The 18,925-nt window shown below is 47.2% G+C and overlaps 2 protein-coding genes across 9 annotated transcripts in view; both read left to right on the forward strand.

The window, feature by feature from the left end:
* Positions 1–12,367, forward strand: part of Adamts10 (ADAM metallopeptidase with thrombospondin type 1 motif 10) — a 30,168-nt gene extending 17,801 nt beyond the window's left edge. For all 8 annotated transcript variants that reach the window (XM_029470994.1, XM_021185892.1, XM_021185894.1 and 5 more), the window contains 14 exons: positions 1,787–1,894; positions 2,226–2,371; positions 2,462–2,525; positions 3,542–3,644; positions 3,890–4,023; positions 4,125–4,248; positions 7,412–7,492; positions 7,590–7,753; positions 7,851–7,977; positions 8,072–8,201; positions 9,051–9,255; positions 9,601–9,777; positions 9,855–10,017; positions 11,677–12,367. In XM_029470994.1, coding sequence (XP_029326854.1) covers positions 1,787–1,894; positions 2,226–2,371; positions 2,462–2,525; positions 3,542–3,644; positions 3,890–4,023; positions 4,125–4,248; positions 7,412–7,492; positions 7,590–7,753; positions 7,851–7,977; positions 8,072–8,201; positions 9,051–9,255; positions 9,601–9,777; positions 9,855–10,017; positions 11,677–11,786 — 1,836 coding nt within the window. In that variant the 3' untranslated portion in view covers positions 11,787–12,367. The remainder of the gene's footprint in view (positions 1–1,786; positions 1,895–2,225; positions 2,372–2,461; positions 2,526–3,541; positions 3,645–3,889; positions 4,024–4,124; positions 4,249–7,411; positions 7,493–7,589; positions 7,754–7,850; positions 7,978–8,071; positions 8,202–9,050; positions 9,256–9,600; positions 9,778–9,854; positions 10,018–11,676) is intronic.
* Positions 12,368–14,267: 1,900 nt separating this feature from the next.
* Myo1f (myosin IF) overlaps positions 14,268–18,925 on the forward strand; it is a 50,447-nt gene continuing 45,789 nt past the window's right edge. The window contains exon 1 of the mRNA XM_021185895.1: positions 14,268–14,420. Within this exon, the coding sequence (XP_021041554.1) occupies positions 14,418–14,420 (3 nt within the window). The 5' untranslated portion in view covers positions 14,268–14,417. The remainder of the gene's footprint in view (positions 14,421–18,925) is intronic.

An 18,925-nucleotide genomic window follows, 5' to 3' on the forward strand; every position in this document is an offset into this window, starting at 1 on the left:
TATGCTTATGTTGCAAACACTTTACTGACTGAGCTATCTCCCCAGACTCTGAACCTTTTCATTTTGAACAAAACATCTTCCTGGCATAGTAAAAATCATTTACGACGTGGGCATTGGTGGATAGGAGCTGGGCTGAGTTGGTACTGTGTTTGCCTAGCATGTATAAAGTCTGGGCTCTATCTAAGCACTTTTGAGATGGAAGGTCAGAAGTTCAAAGTCATCCTTCGCTACACAGTCCGATGGAGGCTACCTGGGATACAGAGGATCCTTGCTAAAGAATAAGAATAATTGGTTAATATATGGTGAGCTTAATTCCTGGTCCAGCATTATCTGTGTCCATTGTTATCCAGTGAGAGGACATTATGTAAGCCGTCTCATTGACATTGTCAGAAAACAGGTGTTGAACTGGTTGACTTATAAATGGAAAACCAGGCCTCGTTAAGGGCTGTGAATTCCAAATCAGTACAAAGTTGAAATCTAGAGTAGGCCAGGAATTATTACATAGATGACAGCGTCTCCTTGTGAAGCAAAGGTCGAAATCAGGGCTAGAATAAATACATCTTAAGGAGTGTTAGAGATGGGGTTGAAGCTGAAATGGTCTCATAAGTGGCCATGAAAATATAAGTCAGGTGAAGACAGAAAACCTGGCATGTCCCTGTGAGGGCCAGAAATCAGATACTCTTCTAGAGAGAGCTGTTGTTTAAGGAGTGTTTTTGAAATGTGTGTGCAGGTATTTCTTGAGCTGACCCTAGAAGGGTACCTTCCTATAGCCATTGCTTAGTTCAAATCCAGATCTTCAAATCCAAGTCTCTCGTCAGCCTAGAACTCAAGAGATTTGCTTGGAGAGGTTTTGTTCAAAGAGGATTACAGGTGAATCCTTGGATGGAACAATTCTGAGAGGGAGGGTGGGGTAGGAGGTAGGCTAGAATGTGAAATTTCGCCCGCCATGCCTAAGCCTGGTGAAACTTCTCTCCAGGGATACTAACCTCGAGCTGAATAATCAAAAACAGCTTTCGGGGACTGCTTCAGTTTTGTGCAACAAATAAGTGACTTGATCCAGCCCAAGCAGGATTCAAAGGAAATAGAGGAAGAGCCACACAAATTCAGTCAGGTCCTACGTAGTCTTGAACCTGCCACACATTCTCACAGCTGAAAAAAACTACAAATGAAATTCCAGCCCTGACTTTCCAAATTGTTCTCTCCTGTGTTGCTTTACTGCCCCCCCCCCCCGCAAAGTGTTGCTGTCTTCCATAATAGGTCCCAGATTTGGGAAGAACCTGAAGTCAGTCAAAGATCTGGGTTAGACTAGGCTGTGAGTGGTGTGACACCTAGCTAATGACTATGGGTTGGTTTTTTGTTTTTGTTTGTTTGTTTGTTTGTTTGTTTCTGTAAAATTACACTTACTTATTTTGGGTGTGTTTATTCTCCAACATGTATTGAGGTCAAAGGACAATTTCAGGAGTCATTCCCTCCATTCACCATGTAGATCCTAAGGCTTGAATTCAGGTTTTCAGGCTTGGCAGCAGTGCCTTTACCTGCTGAGCCATCTTTATATCCTAGAAGGACATTATCTTTCCACATCATTGTTTTTCTTGCACCAAAATAAATGTCACAATGCTCAAAGGAATTTTTATAGCAAGTATAAATGTTCCCATACATACTGACAAAAAAGAAGTATCAGGCCATGATCCCAAAGGGGGATTGTTAGGACCCAGGAAGGTGCTGGGTCCCCCAAGGCATGTCTGTGGGATGACAGTGAACCTGAGAGGTCTCTTCCATTATGCAGGAGGTCTGCAGTGAACTGTGGTGTCTGAGCAAGAGCAATCGGTGCATCACCAATAGCATCCCAGCTGCTGAGGGAACACTGTGCCAAACACACACTATCGACAAAGGGGTAAGCACCAGCCAAGAACTTTCGTGTGTGCCCTGCCTTCTCTGCCTGAGCCCATAGCCCCTTGGCATCTCAAGTCACACCTTTCACAGCCATGTCTTGAACAATGTTAACTCCTTGGCCATGCATCTGGATCCAAGCTGTGATGCAGTGTATCGGACTCCCTGCCTCCGGATACAACCTTTCCTCATGTCACATATCCCCATTTCAGAGTGGACTGCACCTGTAATTTGGGGGATGGTGGACAGAAAAGAAGCATTGGACCCAGAGCTCTGTAAAGTCACACTCATCCCTTTCATCCCCTTCCCCTTTCCCTCTCTCATCCCTCACTCAGTGGTGCTACAAACGAGTCTGTGTCCCCTTTGGGTCTCGGCCAGAGGGTGTAGACGGGGCCTGGGGCCCTTGGACTCCATGGGGTGACTGCAGCAGGTCATGTGGCGGTGGTGTGTCATCTTCCAGCCGTCACTGCGACAGTCCCAGGTCAGCCCTTGAGACACTCTCCCAAAAGTGAGGCAACCCTCAACCTCCTCACCACTGCCTCATCTCTCCGTTGTCCCCTGCCCCTTCCAGGCCAACCATTGGGGGCAAGTACTGTCTGGGCGAGAGACGGAGGCACCGGTCCTGCAACACCAATGTGAGCTTTCCAAGGAACCTTTCTCCAAACTCCTCATGGTCCTGCCCCAGCCACCCTTCTTTGCCCTTCCTGTCTATATATCAGCCTCCCTCCACTCCAGCACTTCCCTTGTCATCTAGTTTTCAAACTATTTCACTACAGAAATAAGCTCCCTTAGAATAATTGCCCTCACTCTCCCTACCCCATTCCAAATATAGTTTAGTGCCTTCACTCTTCACAGCTCAGTTACCCTCAGAACCCCGCCCCTACTTATTGCCACCCACCAAAACCTGATTGAGCTTGCTCTTGCCAAGCCAGCATCCCCCCTGGGGTCTCTCTACTCCTTTTGAAGTCCATATTGAGTGCATTGCCCTCTGGAGCTTCCTACTGCTTCCTCTTTAAATGTTGGAGTTCCCTTTGGCTGGGGATGGCTCCATCATGAAGATGTTTAGGTGTGCAGGCCAACAAGCCAGAGGAAGGGATGCTCAGAAGCCAGGAAAAGCTGCTCTGGGAATGAGCAGTAGCCTTTGAGGTCCCTTAAGTAGGGATTATCAGAGCATTTCTATGCCCCTCACATTAAAAAAAAAACTCAAGTCTTTCCCCAAAACCAGCTCAATCTTATACCTCCTCTCTCAAGAAAAGTTTGAACTCAGGACTCAGGTATCTACTTCCAGCTCAGCCTTACTTAATATTACCCAGTTCACACATCATAAGCCAGGTATGGTGGTATACACCTGTGTGCACTTGGCTGAGGCAGGAGGCTTACAAGTTTGAGGCCAACTTGGCTTATGTACAGTAAGAGCCTGTCTCAAAAATAAATACACAGGGGCTGGGAAGATGGTTTTAAAGTGCTTCAATGCCAACACCCAAACAAGAACACAAACACAAACATGGTCACAAAACATGCACCTTCATAGCTAGAGTGGACACCACCCACCCTCACCTGGACTCCTGCCTCTAGCCTTCCCCACTCACTCGACTCACCCATGCCACTCAAAACAACAGTTCTCTGCCCTAATTTCTACTTACCTGCCCAGGACTGTCCACCTGGCTCCCAGGACTTCAGAGAAATGCAGTGCTCTGAATTTGATAGTGTCCCTTTCCGTGGAAAATTCTACACGTGGAAGACATACCGAGGAGGTAAGTGAACCTCCCAGAGGCTGTGGCACCGTTGAGTACAACAGCAGCTGGCTTATAGGCTCATGGAGCCCTTATCCTCTGCCCAAGGAGACATTTGTCCTTGATATGACTCAATGGTACTTTATATGTAGGGAAACTTCGCTGTTCCCTCTGTCCATGGAGTTTGGGGTCTGTGGCTTTTGTCCCCTCAGGCAGGGAGTTCCAGGGTGACCTGGCTCCAAGTCTGATGGGGCCATGCCCCACAGGGGGTGTGAAGGCCTGTTCGCTGACTTGCCTAGCAGAAGGCTTCAACTTTTATACGGAGAGAGCAGCAGCTGTGGTGGATGGAACACCCTGCCGCCCTGACACGGTGGACATTTGTGTCAGCGGCGAGTGCAAGGTAGAGGAGACTCCCAGGGAGGATGAAAATGAGGTTGGGGAGATTATAGGAAGGAGACATCTCCATGACACCATCAACACAACCATTATCTTCCTATGCAGCATGTAGGCTGTGACAGAGTCCTGGGTTCTGATCTCCGAGAGGACAAATGCCGTGTGTGTGGGGGTGATGGCAGTGCCTGTGAGACCATTGAAGGTGTCTTTAGCCCTGCTTTGCCAGGAACTGGTAAGAATCCTTCCCTCTGCATCCCTCTTGTGACTTGATCAGGGTTAGTCTCATTATAATAGCCAAAACCAATAACTCTTTAGATGTGGGGATCCTGTGTGATCTGAATTATATATAGTAAGGGTCTTGGGAACCCCCAAATATCCAGGGAGTACAAAATTGTTCTTAATTTTCTTGTTGAGACAAAATACCTCACCAGAAGTGAGTGTGTGTGTGTGTGTGTGTGTGTGTGTGTGTGTGTGTGAAATGTGCGCACGCGTGTGTTTATCTTACACAGTGCATCATGGTGCTTAGCTTTTTCCCTTTTTTGTGCAGTCTGGTTCTCTACCCCATTTAGGGTAGATCTCTCACTTCAGTTAACCTAATTTTAAAAAGCACACATAACCATGCCCAGAGACTCGTCTCCAAGGTGATTCTAGATCCTATGAAGTTGACAATCAATGTTATCCAATCACAATCATAATTAGGAAGGAAGGGCCTTAGCTACTGACTTGGGATCAAGCATATAGAAATTCATGAGTTGGGACTGTACATCTCCCCTCCATCATCCTTGGGATGGGTACAAGGTTATTTTCTAACCCATGCGTCTAAGGGGCTGGGAAATTGTCTGTACTAGTGGAGGTCTTACTATCAGAGAACTAAGAAGACATTCAGAACACCCTTTTCAGCTTGGGTTGAGAAAGAGAGCACTGAGGGAATAGGGGATGGGATAGGGTTCTAGAAGGATGAAGCTGAAAGCATTATTGGCAGAAACCACAAAGAGTGAGTTGCAGAATGTCTGTGTTATTCTCCAGGCAGGGTTAGATTAGGGATGGTTTGCTTGGTTGATTGGTTGGTTTAAGACTAGAACATCTGCCCTGGGCGGTGGTGGCGCACAACTTTAATCTCAGCATTTGGGAGGCAGACGCAAATTGATCACTGAGTTCGAGGTCAGTCCGGTCTGTAGACAGAGTGAGTTCCAGGACAGCCAGGGCTACACAGAGAAACCATGACTTGAAGAGGAAAAAAGAAAAAGGAAAAAGGAAGGAAGGAAGGAAGAAAGAGAGACAGACAAACAGACAGACTAAACCATCGAGTAAAAGTGCTTACTTACCTCACAGCCTGACGAGTTCCAGAACCTAAGGTGAAGAACTAGCTCCTGGTATGTGTGTGATCCTGATCTACACACACACACACACACAAATAGCGTCTCATTGTGTAGCTCTCACTGTCCTGGAACTAATGTAGATCTGACTGGCCTAGAACTCATAGAGACCCACCTACCTCTGCTTCCTGAGTGCTGATATTAAAGACATCTGCCACTACTCCAGGAAAAAAAAAAATTGAAAGCAAGAGTTAAGTCTAGGACTTCATTTTTTACATAACTAATTTTTAAATGTTAAGGTTAAAAGAGGAAGTATAGGGGGCTGGAAAGATGGCTCAGAGGTTAAGAACACTGACTGCTCTTCCAGAGAACCTGAGTTCAATTTCCAGCAACCACATGGTGGCTCACAACCATCTGTAATGGGATCCGATGCCCTCTTCTAGTGTGTCTGAAGACAGCTGCAGTATACTCATATAAATAAAATTAATAAATCTTAAGAAAGAAAGAAAGAAAGAAAGAAAGAAAGAAAGAAAGAAAGAAAGAAAGAAAGAGAGAGAGAGAGAGACAGAGAGAGAGAGAAAGAGAGAGAGAGAGAGGGAGGGAGGGAGAGGGAGGAGAAGAGAAGAGAAGAGAAGAGAAGAGAAGAGAAGAGAAGAGAAGAGAAGAGAAGAGAAGAGAGAGTATATGGCTCCTGAGGAAACAGTTCCCGGGGCTGAGCTCTAAGCCCCACAGGCACACATACATGTACCTAAAAACCCATAACACATACAAGCAAAGATAGAAGATAGAAAAAAAGTTAGATTTAGAAGTTAAAGGATAGGGTGTCTGTCATTCATGATTCTGGGATGTGCACTAAGGAAGAGTCCATGTAGACATCCAGGTGACTGGGATAGGCTAGTCTGTAAGGAAAAATGTTGGGAGAAACAAAAAAGACGTTGGGCTAGAAGACAGGGTAAAGATGTCAAAGGACATTGGAGTAATAAGAGAACAAGGAAAGAGAGATGAAAGACTGAGGCATTCTTAGGCCTAAGAGTACCTGATCCCAACCCCTGGAATGTCCACAGCACCCTGGTGGTATGATATGGACTAGACTAGGAAGCAGAAATACAGCCCAATGGGAATGAGATTGCAGAGTCCCACACAGGACAAGGTGGGAGTCCAGACATAGAAGCTAAGAATCTTGAGAGCATGGGTGAGCAAAGATGTAGTGGTCACAGCTAGGCAGTCAATAGTAGTGCCCCATGAAAGACCCAGTCTGACACTCAAATCTCAAAATGTCACCTGTATGGATTTTGACTTCCATGGTAACCTTTTCCCTCTGCCTTAGCCCAACCTCACTGCTCAGGAAGACATGAGGAATTAGATCCACCTATTATACAAGGCAGCCAACGTTGAGGTTCAGATTGTATCTAGCCACTTCTTACCTGTGAACCCCTGGTGAGCTACCTAGCTTTTCTGGGGCTTGGTTTTATAATCTGTGAGATGAACACAATGAGATAAGTAGATAGTCCAGTCAGTATCTTAGGGTTTTACTGCTGTAAACAGACACCGTGACCAAGGCAATTCTTATAAAGGACAACATTTAATTGGGGCTGACTTACATGTTCAGAGGTTCAGTTCATTATCGTCAAGGTGGGAACATGGAAGCATCCAGTCAGGCATGGTGATGGAGGAGCTAAGAGTTGTTCAACTTGTTCCAAAGGCAAACAGAAGACTAGCTTCCAGTCAGTTAGGATGAGGGTCTTTAAGCCCATGCCCACAGTGACACACTTCCTCTAGCAAAGCCACACCTACTCCAACAAGGCCACACTTCCAAATAGTGCCATTCCCTGGGCCAAGCATATTCAAACCACCATAGTCAGTAAAGTGCAAGCATAAGAACCTGTTTGATCTCCAGGTGGAAGGAGAAAACAGAATCCTGAAAATTGTCCTCTTCCTATTCATTCATTCATTCATTCTCTCTCTCTCTCTCCCTCTCCCCCCCCCGTGTGTGTGTGTGTGTGTGTTTGTTGGAGGGTGAGAGAGAGACACAGAGAGACAAAATGAGAGTGATGGTCCATTCTGAATTCCACCACCCAGGGTATGAGGACGTCGTCTGGATCCCCAAAGGCTCAGTCCACATTTTCATCCAAGATCTGAACCTGTCACTGAGTCACCTGGGTAAGCAAAGACAGAGAGAGGGGTAAGGACTGTGATTCCATGGGAGTTGGGGAACAGACAGAATGACTTCAGTTCTGACCCCTGTGCTTTAACCTAGCCCTAAAGGGGGACCAAGAGTCTCTGCTACTGGAGGGGCTACCTGGGACCCCCCAACCTCAGCGCCTTCCCCTGGCTGGGACCACATTTCATCTACGGCAGGGGCCGGACCAGGCACAGAGCCTAGAAGCCCTGGGACCCATTAATGCATCTCTCATCATCATGGTAACAATGAGGCTGGGGACAAAGTACAGAAGGAGCTGAGTATCCTAAGGGGGTGGGAATTTGTGACACCTTCAGCTATTGTTCCCTGTACTTCTAGGTGCTGGCCCAGGCAGAGTTGCCGGCTCTCCACTACCGCTTCAATGCACCCATTGCCCGGGATGCACTGCCTCCCTACTCCTGGCACTATGCCCCCTGGACCAAATGCTCAGCCCAGTGTGCAGGCGGTGAGGCCCCGGGTGTGGGCCAGGGATGCGCACTGCAGCCAACCTGAGCTTCTCTGGACCAGCCAGGGCTGAGACTGCTTCTCCCTTCCCCCAGGCAGCCAGGTCCAAGTAGTGGAGTGCCGAAATCAGCTGGACAGCTCAGCAGTGGCCCCACACTACTGTAGTGGCCACAGTAAATTGCCCAAGAGGCAGCGTGCCTGCAACACAGAACCATGTCCACCAGAGTAAGTGTCCTCCGTGGGGGCAAGGTGGTCCAGGGCTGGGTGAGAGTGTTCTCTGCAATCAGGGTGAGTGCTCATAGGAGGGTGGAAAGTGAGTGGGTCACTGAAGAACTGGAGTGACAAGAGGATGAGTATTGGAGTTAAGGAGCTCATAGGGTCAAGGGGTCAAGGGCTCAGGATGAGGGTCAAAGCCACATTGTTAGCTGACTGTGCATGCTTGTTATCCCAGCCCTTGGGAGGCTGAAGACAGAGGGGTTAAGAATTCAGTCAACCAGGATTTCCTGGTGAATTAGAAGCCACCCTGAGCTATATAATATCTTGTCTCAAAAACCAATAAGCAGGAATCTGAGAGATGGCTCAGTCGTAAGGAATACTTGCTTTTTAATTATGAGGAGCTCAGACTCCAGCATCTATTATTAGGTGGATCACAAATAACTGTTAGTCCAGCTCCAAGGGCACTTCTGTGCCCTCACAGGTACCCACATACACATGTTTGCTCATACTCACATAGACATAGACACAGTTAAACACATGAATAAACATAAGTACAGGAAGACACTCAAGGTCACACATTACGTACACACATGCACCAAAAAACAAAGCAAAATTAATTGTTATGTAGTCTGAGTGATTATGCTCTGCAATCAAGCTAGTATCCCAAGACATGGGTTCCTCTCGATCCCCACTTCCTATCTGAAATCTGCATATAGAGTAACGGTGATCTATGACAGGGATCTCCTACCTGCCCAGTGTCAGTTTCGGAAGACTGGGGTAGGCAAATTGTAAGGCTTTTGGGTTGTACTGGCCTGCCCTGCATAGTGCTCAGACCCCTCCCTCCCTCCACCACCACAGTTGGGTTGTAGGAAATTGGTCGCGCTGCAGCCGTAGCTGTGATGCTGGTGTGCGTAGCCGCTCAGTGGTGTGCCAACGCCGGGTGTCTGCTGCAGAGGAAAAAGCCTTAGACGACAGTGCCTGTCCACAGCCACGCCCACCTGTGCTGGAGGCCTGCCAAGGCCCAATGTGCCCTCCTGAGTGGGCAACCCTCGACTGGTCTGAGGTCAGCTTCCACCTTTTTCCCCACCCAACCCACTCTCAGTACAGAAAGCACACAGGAAGTGAGCTGTCCATTTGGAAAAGCAGTTAAGGCGACCTTGTCCCAAGTCCTACTGTTACCATACTCAGAAGGAGTGCATTATGGGTCCCAAGGCTTCTGAACTCTGGGCTTGGTCTGGCCTTTAGCATATGAAAGAGTACAAACCTGGGGCAGGTGGTACTTTGTGAGTGACAAAGTAGCAGAGACCGGGCTGGAGGACCGCATAGGGCCCACCTGTCCACTCCTTGTGTCACACGGTCCTAGCACCCTGACCATCCACTAAATATAAAACACCCCCTCCAACTGCAGTGTACCCCAAGCTGTGGGCCTGGTCTCCGCCACCGAGTGGTCCTTTGTAAGAGTGCAGATCAGCGATCTACTCTGCCCCCTGGGCACTGCCTTCCTGCAGCCAAACCACCATCTACTATGCGATGTAACTTGCGCCGCTGCCCTCCTGCCCGCTGGGTGACCAGTGAGTGGGGTGAGGTAGGTAGGCTCTGCCCTCTGGGATGAGGGTGAGGACAGTGGTCATAGAGAGATGGCTTAGTGACTCCTGTCTTCAGTGTTCCACACAGTGTGGCCTCGGCCAGCAGCAGCGCACAGTGCGCTGCACCAGCCACACCGGCCAGCCATCTCGAGAGTGCACTGAGGCCCTGCGGCCATCCACCATGCAGCAGTGTGAGGCCAAGTGTGACAGTGTGGTGCCGCCTGGAGATGGCCCAGAAGGTATGTGAACCAATGGGACAAAGGGCACTAGGCTTTGAGAAGCCACAAGTAAGCCTGGGGCAAGTTTCCTGATTATTAGTCTTTAAGATTCTATTAAAATTTTTCTTATTGTTTTGCATAATTCATGGGTGAGATGGGGGCTAATCTGCCTTGGAGTCCCTGTGAAGATCAGAGGGCAACTTGCAGGCAGTTGATTCTGTCCTTCCATCATGTGGGTCTTAGATCTCATATAGCCTGGGTTGACTTCCAACTCAATATACAACCAAGGATGACTTTGCTCTCCTGGTCTTTTAGCCTTCAGCTCCCAAATGCTAGGGCTATAGGACTTCATCACCACACCCAGTTTTTGCAATGTTGGGAATAATAGCCAGAACTTGGTCCCCCCCAGGCAAGGGCTCTAGCACCTCAGCCCCTAAGCCCGCTCAGGCATTGTTTATGTTTTGGGCCACATGAATCTACAATGTGATTTGTGAAATTTTTACAACATTTCTGGTCTCTACCCAATGGTAGTCCCTACCACATTCATGATTTATATAAATCTCTCCATATCTCCAGACAATGTGTGCCCAGTTTGGGAAGAGGGAAAATCGGGGCTTATATACCATTGCATTTACACCATACCTGTTTTTTAATCTAATTGGATTTTTTTTAATTTTCTTTATTTTTCATTTTCATTTATTTTGGTTTGATTTTTCACTCTGAGACAAGACCTCATGGAGACCAGCCTGTTTGACCTTGAACTTCTTGTCCCAAGTGCCGGGATTATAATTGTGTGCCACCACACACTGCTGGTTCTCTTGCTCAAACTCTGGCCTCAAGCACTCCTCCCAGTAGAGGACCTTCCAACATTGTGTCATTCGCCTCCTCTGTGAAGAGTGCACGCAACACATTCATTCTGAAAGAGGTACCACATGAAAACTGTGGGGCCTCTCAGAAACCACATGCCGCTGCTAAGTAGACGCTTATAGCCGCTGTTTCCAACAGAGGCTGCTAAATAGCATACATAACTATCTGGTCTTTAAAATATACAAATCCTTTGAGCTGAGCTCAAGGTCTTTGGTTTATTAAAAATGAACCTACTATAGTGGTTTTAAACAGATAACTCTGTTTTGGCATCAAAAGGATCACAGGCCTGTTACTTTAGTTATTGGGTTGGCCAGGGTAGAAGGATTGCACATTCAAGACTACCCTGTACTACAGAGTGAGTATAAGACCTGCCTGAATGATGTATCCAGACACTATCAAAATTAAAAGTTGAAGGAGGGCTAGGAAATAGAACTCAGAGAGCTTGGCCTAACATGCTCATAGCCTAACAAGCTCAGAGTTCAATCTCTGGAACCCACATAAAGATGGAAAGAGAGAATCAAATCCACAAAGTTGACCTCAGACCTACACATGTGCTGTGACATGCACACTTGTGCATACACATCATATACAGAATAATAAGTAAATAAGTAAATAGATCCTCAGAAACAGGCTGCTGATAGAAGCATGATTATAAGCCTTCATTGAAGGATGAGGAAACTGGTGTATAGGAGAGCAAAGTGGCTAGCTAGAGCTCACGGCTGCTGGGGAGAGTGCTGGACTCTGATATCTTTCTTTCTCCCCCCCCCCCAACTCCCCTTTTGCTCTCCCCTGCCCCTTCCCTTACCACTGCAGAATGCAAGGATGTGAACAAGGTGGCTTACTGCCCCCTGGTGCTCAAATTTCAGTTCTGTAGCCGAGCCTACTTCCGCCAGATGTGCTGCAAAACCTGCCAAGGCCGCTAGGGTACCTGGAACCAACCTGGAGCACAGGCTGAGGCAGGGGAAATCCCACTGGAGAGGGCATGAGGGAAAGGGGGGGCTGGAATTGAAGGGTGAGATGCAGTTGAAAGTTATTTATTGGGTAACCCTGTTGGGGCTCCTGGCTAGGGGGTGGAGAAGAGCTGGCTACCCAGGGACCCTCTGCAGTATCTTGCCCAGTTGATAGTGAAGAGAGAGGACTGTCCCTTGTTGCACACATATTTAAGTCCCTAACACTCCTCCCACCCTTTGATCGGAATATGTACTGTGAAGAGTGGGGGTGGGGAGGGGTATGCTGGTGCCCTGCCCCCTGCACTGTTCTATCCCTACACTCTGAGCTGGGGGAATTTATATCTGCTATGGGGGGAGTGGGCTTGATACCACCTCCCTATAGCCCTCCCCAAGACTGACCAAGGGGAAGATCCACCCCAACCTCTGCCCTGCCTGCCCCAGGGGGGAGTTCAACATCCAGGCCATTCCCCATCATGGTGCTACAAGCCCTGCCCTGGGGCCCACACACTCCTCACCAAGAAGCCTTACGTTAATAAAGTTCTGTCTTGTGTAGATTTCTGCTCCTGACTGTGTATGTGTCTCTGTATAGGCATTCCATCCAGGATGTCCCCTAGGATCAAAAGGAACCACAGCCAGGGTTAGCGAGATGTCTTGGTGGGTAAAGACACTTGCTACCAAGCCTAAATTTAACTCATGGGAACCACGTGGTGGAAGGAGAGAACCAACTCCTATAGGTTGTACTCTGCCTTCCACAAGCTTACTGCAGCATGTGTGCCCACACAGTACACACATAAATGAATGAACAACTAGAGGCTTTCTTTAAGGCACAGGGGAAGTAGTCCACATTTCCTAATGGGTCATCCTTGGGGGGAGAAAGGACTTTGGCCACTACAGATAAAAACCTATCACTTTAAGACGAAAGCAGTTTCTTACCAAGTCTAACAAATGTCCAGTCCTTTTGTACTCTCCACTAAATATGATCCTCTGCCTCCCTTCCACATGTGGAGTTGTGCTATTGACCCTGGATATTGGAGAAGAATATAGGCTTCTCACCTATGGTTGGGAGGGGGCCTATGTCATGGAAAGAGAGCACAGGACACAGAGACATCCCAGTCCTCAGGCATGGACCAAAGATGGATTAGAATACAGGTTCCTGTTAGGCTCTCACCAGTCTGGTTTGGTCTTAGCCACCTCCCCAGTGGGTAACATGAGGAGGTGACAACTTCTAGGAACTGTCATTTCCTCCAATGTCAACAGAACACTTGTTTGTGATCTGGTCTTCCAAAGATCAAGGACTGAGCTAACGTATGGTAGGCCCTACATGTGCTGGCTGCTGCTGATAGAGCCAAGTCATGAAAACAGCAAGGCTGTAAGTGTGAAAACCCAGATTGGGCCAGGAATGGTGTGTACATCTTTGGACCCCACGATCCAGAGGCAGGAGGATCTCTGAGTTTGAGACCAAATTTGCTACTTTGCATAACAAACTCCAGACCAGTCAAAATTATACAGTGGAAATCCTATCTCAAAAACAAAAACCACAACAATATCCAGATTTGGGGTGGAGTAACGATGGAAGGTGCTTGCTGGATAGAAGATTACTTCCTGTTGTTTCAGAGGACCTCAGTTCAATTCCAAGCACCCATATCAGGTGGTTAACAGATGTAACTCCCAGAGATCCAGTGCCTCCTGGCTTCCAAAGGTCTCTCTCTCTGTCTCTCTGTCTCTCTCTCTCTCTCTCTCTCTCTCTCTCTCTCTCTCTCTCTCTCTAGGCCAATAGCTCACTTTTCACAACAAGCATCAGGGTATGAGTTTGAATCCCCAGACCCCACATAAAGCCAGATAAAGGTAACAAATATCCATGAGACATGGAGATAAGAGGTGGAGACGAGAATCCAGGAAGCTTGCAGACTAGCCTGACTTCCACAGTAGGAAAACAACAGAGATGCCTATTTCAAGAGGAAGGGTGAGAACTGGCACTCACCTAAGGTTGTCTTCTGACCTCCCTCCACACATTCATATGCACCCATATAGAAACGCACACAAAGAGAAATACAGACATTAAAGGGAAATAAGTCTTGTGGTGTCTTCTCCCTTTGAACTTCCCTTACTAACAGACCTGGCTTTGGAGGAACATTCTATAGGGAGGACCATAAAGGGTTCACATGGGAACTCTCTGAGCAGACACACATCTGAAATGGTACTTCCCCTGATTCTGAAGAGAACTAAGTGGCCAGTCCTGCAGTCAGCTGACTTGGGTGCTTTTTGCTGTAACTCTTTTCTTGAGGTAGATGATGGATAAAGGACTTTCTCTAGTCTGGCAGTGACTGCCCAACATCTTTGACCTATCCCTTCAAGGTAAGCTCCAAACGGTTCCCTCAGCCCTGTCATTGCTGCTAGAGCTCAGAGCATTGTCCCCGCCCTCAGCTTCCCTCCCCTGTGGTCATGAGCCCTCCCGCAAAGGAAGTAAAAGAGGGGCTGTTACAAGAGGAACTAGGGCTAAGAGCCTGTGAAGGAGTAGGGAGAGCCATGCCAGAGCCACCCCCTAGAACCCTCTGAGCCTGCACCCCTGTCATTACCCCAGGAGCCTAGATACCATCCCTCACCATGGTAAGTTGTTCAAGGGTGGGATCTGGGAGTGGTAGCCTGGTAGCACCCCCAAAAATTGGGACAATGGTTATGAGAACCACAGAGCCTTCAGAGGCAGAGTTCCATAGGACAGCACAGAGCACCCCATGTCCCTCACCAAGAATCAAGCTCCAATCTGCGTATGCCAGGCTGGGTATGAGGACCAATACTGCAACATAAATAGGAAAGAAAGTGTCCCTGAAGGAATTACACAGTCGTCAGGAAGAGGACATGCCCCTTTTCAGGGGCTTAGAGAGCTAGGTTGTCAACTCATCTTAGAACTAGTCTTCCCCTGCAGATTGAAACAAGCTCTTCCCTCTCTTAGCCTCTGTCTCTAGAACTCTTATTCAGAAGTTGGTCTGGAGACAGGAGTGTTTGAGGAATGTAGGGCTTTTCTTGGGAACATTCATCAGAGGGTTTGGCCACTCTCGTGGGGTGGGATAACAGTGCAAGTGATCGTAGGTGGTTTGACTATAACAATCACAGGGGCAGATGGTAGCTCAGTGGGGGTGCTTGGCTAGTGTGCTCAAGGTCCTGGGTATCATCTCTAGCACTGAAAATAAGCCATCATCATCCTCATTTAACTTCCAGGGCCAGTTAATTTTACTAAAGAGGAGTTGGAGATGTGGGGGTAGGTCAGAAGATAGCAAAGGATGAAAAGGAGGGGGAAGAGAGAGCTAGGAGAAGAAAAGGAAAAATAGGAATGGAGATGAGGAATAGAAAGAAGAGGAGAGGGAGGGGCTGGGGGTTTCCATAGGGGAAACCAGGAGAGGGGATAACATTTGAAATGTAAATAAAGAAAATACCAAATGAAAGAAAGAAAGAGAAAGAAAGAAAGAAAGAAAGAAAGAAAGAAAGAAAGAAAGAAAGAAAGAAAGAAAGAAAGAAAGAAAGAAAGAGAGAGAGAGAGAGAGAGAAAGAAGAGGAGATGGAGGACTGGGTGGAGAAAGGATAGAGGGATACAAAGGAGAGACCGTTCTCCCTACTACCCAAGGATGGCAGTGGAGACGCTGCAGACAGAGATGTCACTACAAGTTCAAGTTGAAGTCTGTTGATGAGAAGGCTGGAGAATGGTCAGCACTATTCATGGGTCTAAACTTAGCAGCATCATGGCACATACAATAAAAGCCAGTAGTGATCACACAAATCGCCCCATGGCTCCACAAACCCACAGTTCACTTCAGCTTTCAATTTCTGTCATTCTGTCAGTGAGAACAAGGGCATGTTCTTAGGAAAAGAATAGTTGTTGGGGTTCTTGGAGATTATAGCAAACATGACTGGAGCGGAGGCAGGGAGGTGAGGTGAAAGAGATTTTAGAAAGCCAGTGAGAGCTGGGCCTGAGTCTGGGCTCTGGGTAGAATGCTTACACATAGCTTTGGGTTCCATTCTGAACATCACATAAACTGGGCTTGGTACTGTACACCTGTTGTCCCAGAACTTGGGAAGTGGATGCAGGAGTTCAAAGTCCTCCATGACTAGAGCAAATTTAAGGCCAGCCTGTGCTACATGAAGCCCTTTCTTTAAGAAGGAGGAGGAGGAGGGAGGAGGAGGGGGAGGAAAGAAAAAGAGGAAGAAAGAAGGAGAAGAAAGAAAGAAAGAGAGAGAGGAAGAAAGGAAGAAAACGAACGAGAAAGAGAAAAACAGGAAGAGATTTGCTACTTGAAAGGAAGGAAAACCCCTCCTAGGCTGCCAACACTGAAATGCTTAGTCAACAGACTGCTCAGCAGACAGATGTGAGAGGGGAGAAATGCATCAAGTGAACAATGCTAAACACTGAGAATCATGAGTTGGAGGCCAGCATGAAGTACCTAGCAAGACCTTGTCTCCATAAACCCAAAATAGGAGCAAGCTGGAGCTCAGCTGATGGAGTGTTTCCTAGCATGCAGGAAAACTAGGTTTGTCAGCCCAGAATCCTGAAATTGCAGATGGCAGAATCAATAGTTCAAGGTCATTCTCTGCTACATAACGAAATTGAGTGCAGACTTTGTGACAAAAGACAGACACACAGGCAAGGTGGGAGGGAAGGTAAAGGAGGTAAAAGAGAGTAGAAGAGAAAGCAAAAGGTAGGTGCAGTCTTTGAGAACCATAGCTGTCTCTGGGGATGCTCAGAGCTTCCCTGGGGGTCAGGGGGGTTGAATGCCAGGATGCTGTTGAAAGAGAGTCTTTTATGGAACATGCATGCTAAGTACACAGTAGCTGCTGGTGCCACTGAGGCTCATGCATTACTAGGCTCAGTGGTGGAGATGGGTTCAGGTCATTCCTTCTTGGCACTGTGGCCAGGTCACTGGCTATTCCTTGTTAGATTGGTACTGTTGTGGTTGCAACGGTGAGGGTTGCTGTTGGTTGGTGAAGGTTAGTGCTAACAATGGTTCTCATGGGTAGGTTGGAGGTGATGATAATCTGATGAGGTTTTTTTTAACTATTTATTTCTGTTTTTGTTTATGTGTATACATCAGTATAATTATATGCCACCTGCATGCAAGTGCCAATGGAGGCCAGACAAGGATATCACATCCCCTTGAGCTGGATTTACTGCTGGTTATGAGCACAAGGAGTTGCTGGGAACTCAACTTTCATCCTCTGCAAAAGACATCAAGTGCTTTTAACCACTGAGCCATCCCTCTAGCTCCTGCCATGTTTGGTTTCATAATGGTTTGAGAGGAGGTCTCTTGTAACCCAAGCTAACCTCAACCCCATGATATAGATAAGGATGATCTTGAAAGTCTGATCCTCCTGCCTCTGCCTCCCAAGTGATAGGATGACTGGTGTTGTTCACCATCCAGTGCTGGAGATGGAACCCAGGGCTTCATCATTGCTAGGCAAGCACTCCACAGCCTATTGATTCTGAGACAGAGTCTCACATGACATAAACTATCCTTGAACTCACAATGTAGCCAAGATTCTCCTGTCTGATTCTCCTGTCTGCACCTCCTGAGTGCTGGAGTTAATGTCATGTGCCACCACGCTGGGACAGCTGGTGTTTAGTATTAATCATTAATTGTTGGTTGTTTTCAGAGGGAAACTGCCTGTGGTGAGTATTTGGAGCATGAGTGGCTAATAACTTATTTGCTGTTGGTTGTTCATTGTTAGTTTCAAATAATGGCGACCTAGCAACTAACTATTAGATTTTGGATGGGATATGGTTGTATGTGGTTGTAATGTCTGTGTGTCAGTGTGTGCAATGTATGTATAAGTTGCATGTGTTTATGGCCTACATGTAAAGACCAGAGGAGAACATCAGGTGTCCTACTCTGTTGCTTCCCTGCCCTATTCCCTGAGTCAGGATCTCTCATTGAATTTGGAGCTAGGCTGGCAGCCAGTAAAACCCACAGATGCTTGTGTATCTACCTCCCATAGCACTGGGATGCTAAGTAATTTTGTGACCATGGCTGACTTTTTATACGGATGCTAAGAATGCAAACTTAGGTTCTCGTGCTTTCATAGCAAGCGCTCTTACTAAGCCACTCCCCAGCCCTTCAGTGTGAGTTTGTTTTCACTGGATGATTCGTTCGGGGTTGGAGTCATATGCGAAGGTCAGAGAACAACTCACAGGGGCAGATGCTCTCCTTCCATTTGGGTACTGGAAATTGAACTTGGATACTCAGATTTAACAGCAAGCACTTTTACCCTCTCAGCTATCTTGCTAGCCCCTGGAGTTTTTGATGATGGTTATTTTGTGTTTGTGGAGTGTATTGTGGTTGTTGTTGTCATCACTGGACACTTTATTTATTTATTTATTTACTTACTTACTTACTTACTTACTTATTGTTGCTCATCCTAGCCTCAAACTCAGGATCCTCCTGCCTCAGCCTCCAAATTGCTGGGATTACTGGCCTGTATTAACTGGCCTGTATTAACACTTGTGTCTGTTTGTTTTTGTGGGTGGTGGTAACTTGATTGTAGTTGGTGGTGAGGGTGACAATGGTGGTAGTTTTAAAGAATGTTAATGGTGGAATTGTTTGTCCTCTCTGTTTGCTACACTGACATGGAAGATTTTAGCAGTGTGTGTTTGACTTTGTGAGTAGGTACGAGGGGTGGGGCATTTTTGTTTCGTAACATTGGTTACTTGCGAGTAAAGGTGGTTGCTTTGAAGTTTTAGTTACAATGTGAAAGAGACAGGGCTAGAGGTGTAGTTCAGTTGCAGAGCACTTGCCTAGCATGTTCAGGGCCCAGGCTCCATTCCTAGTATGACAAAAACAAACAAACAAACAAAAGGAATAAGGGGAATCTAGAGAAATGGATCAATGGTTAAAAGTATTCAGTGGACAACAGAGTCTGCTGGGCTGCCTTGTCTGGCCTAAGTGGGAAAGGATACATCTAGGTGGGTTCGTATCTGGGGGGAGAAGGGGCTTCCCTTCTCTGAGGAGAAAGGGAGTCAGGGAAAAGGGAGTGGGAGAGTAGGACTGGGAGCAGAGGAGGTAGGGGTCTGCAATTGGATTGTAAAGTAATGGATGGATAGAAGGGAGGGAGGGAGGGAGGGGGGTCTG

This window comes from Mus caroli, chromosome 17, assembly GCF_900094665.2.
Source record: "Mus caroli chromosome 17, CAROLI_EIJ_v1.1, whole genome shotgun sequence".
In the NCBI taxonomy this organism is placed as follows: Eukaryota; Metazoa; Chordata; class Mammalia; order Rodentia; family Muridae; genus Mus; species Mus caroli.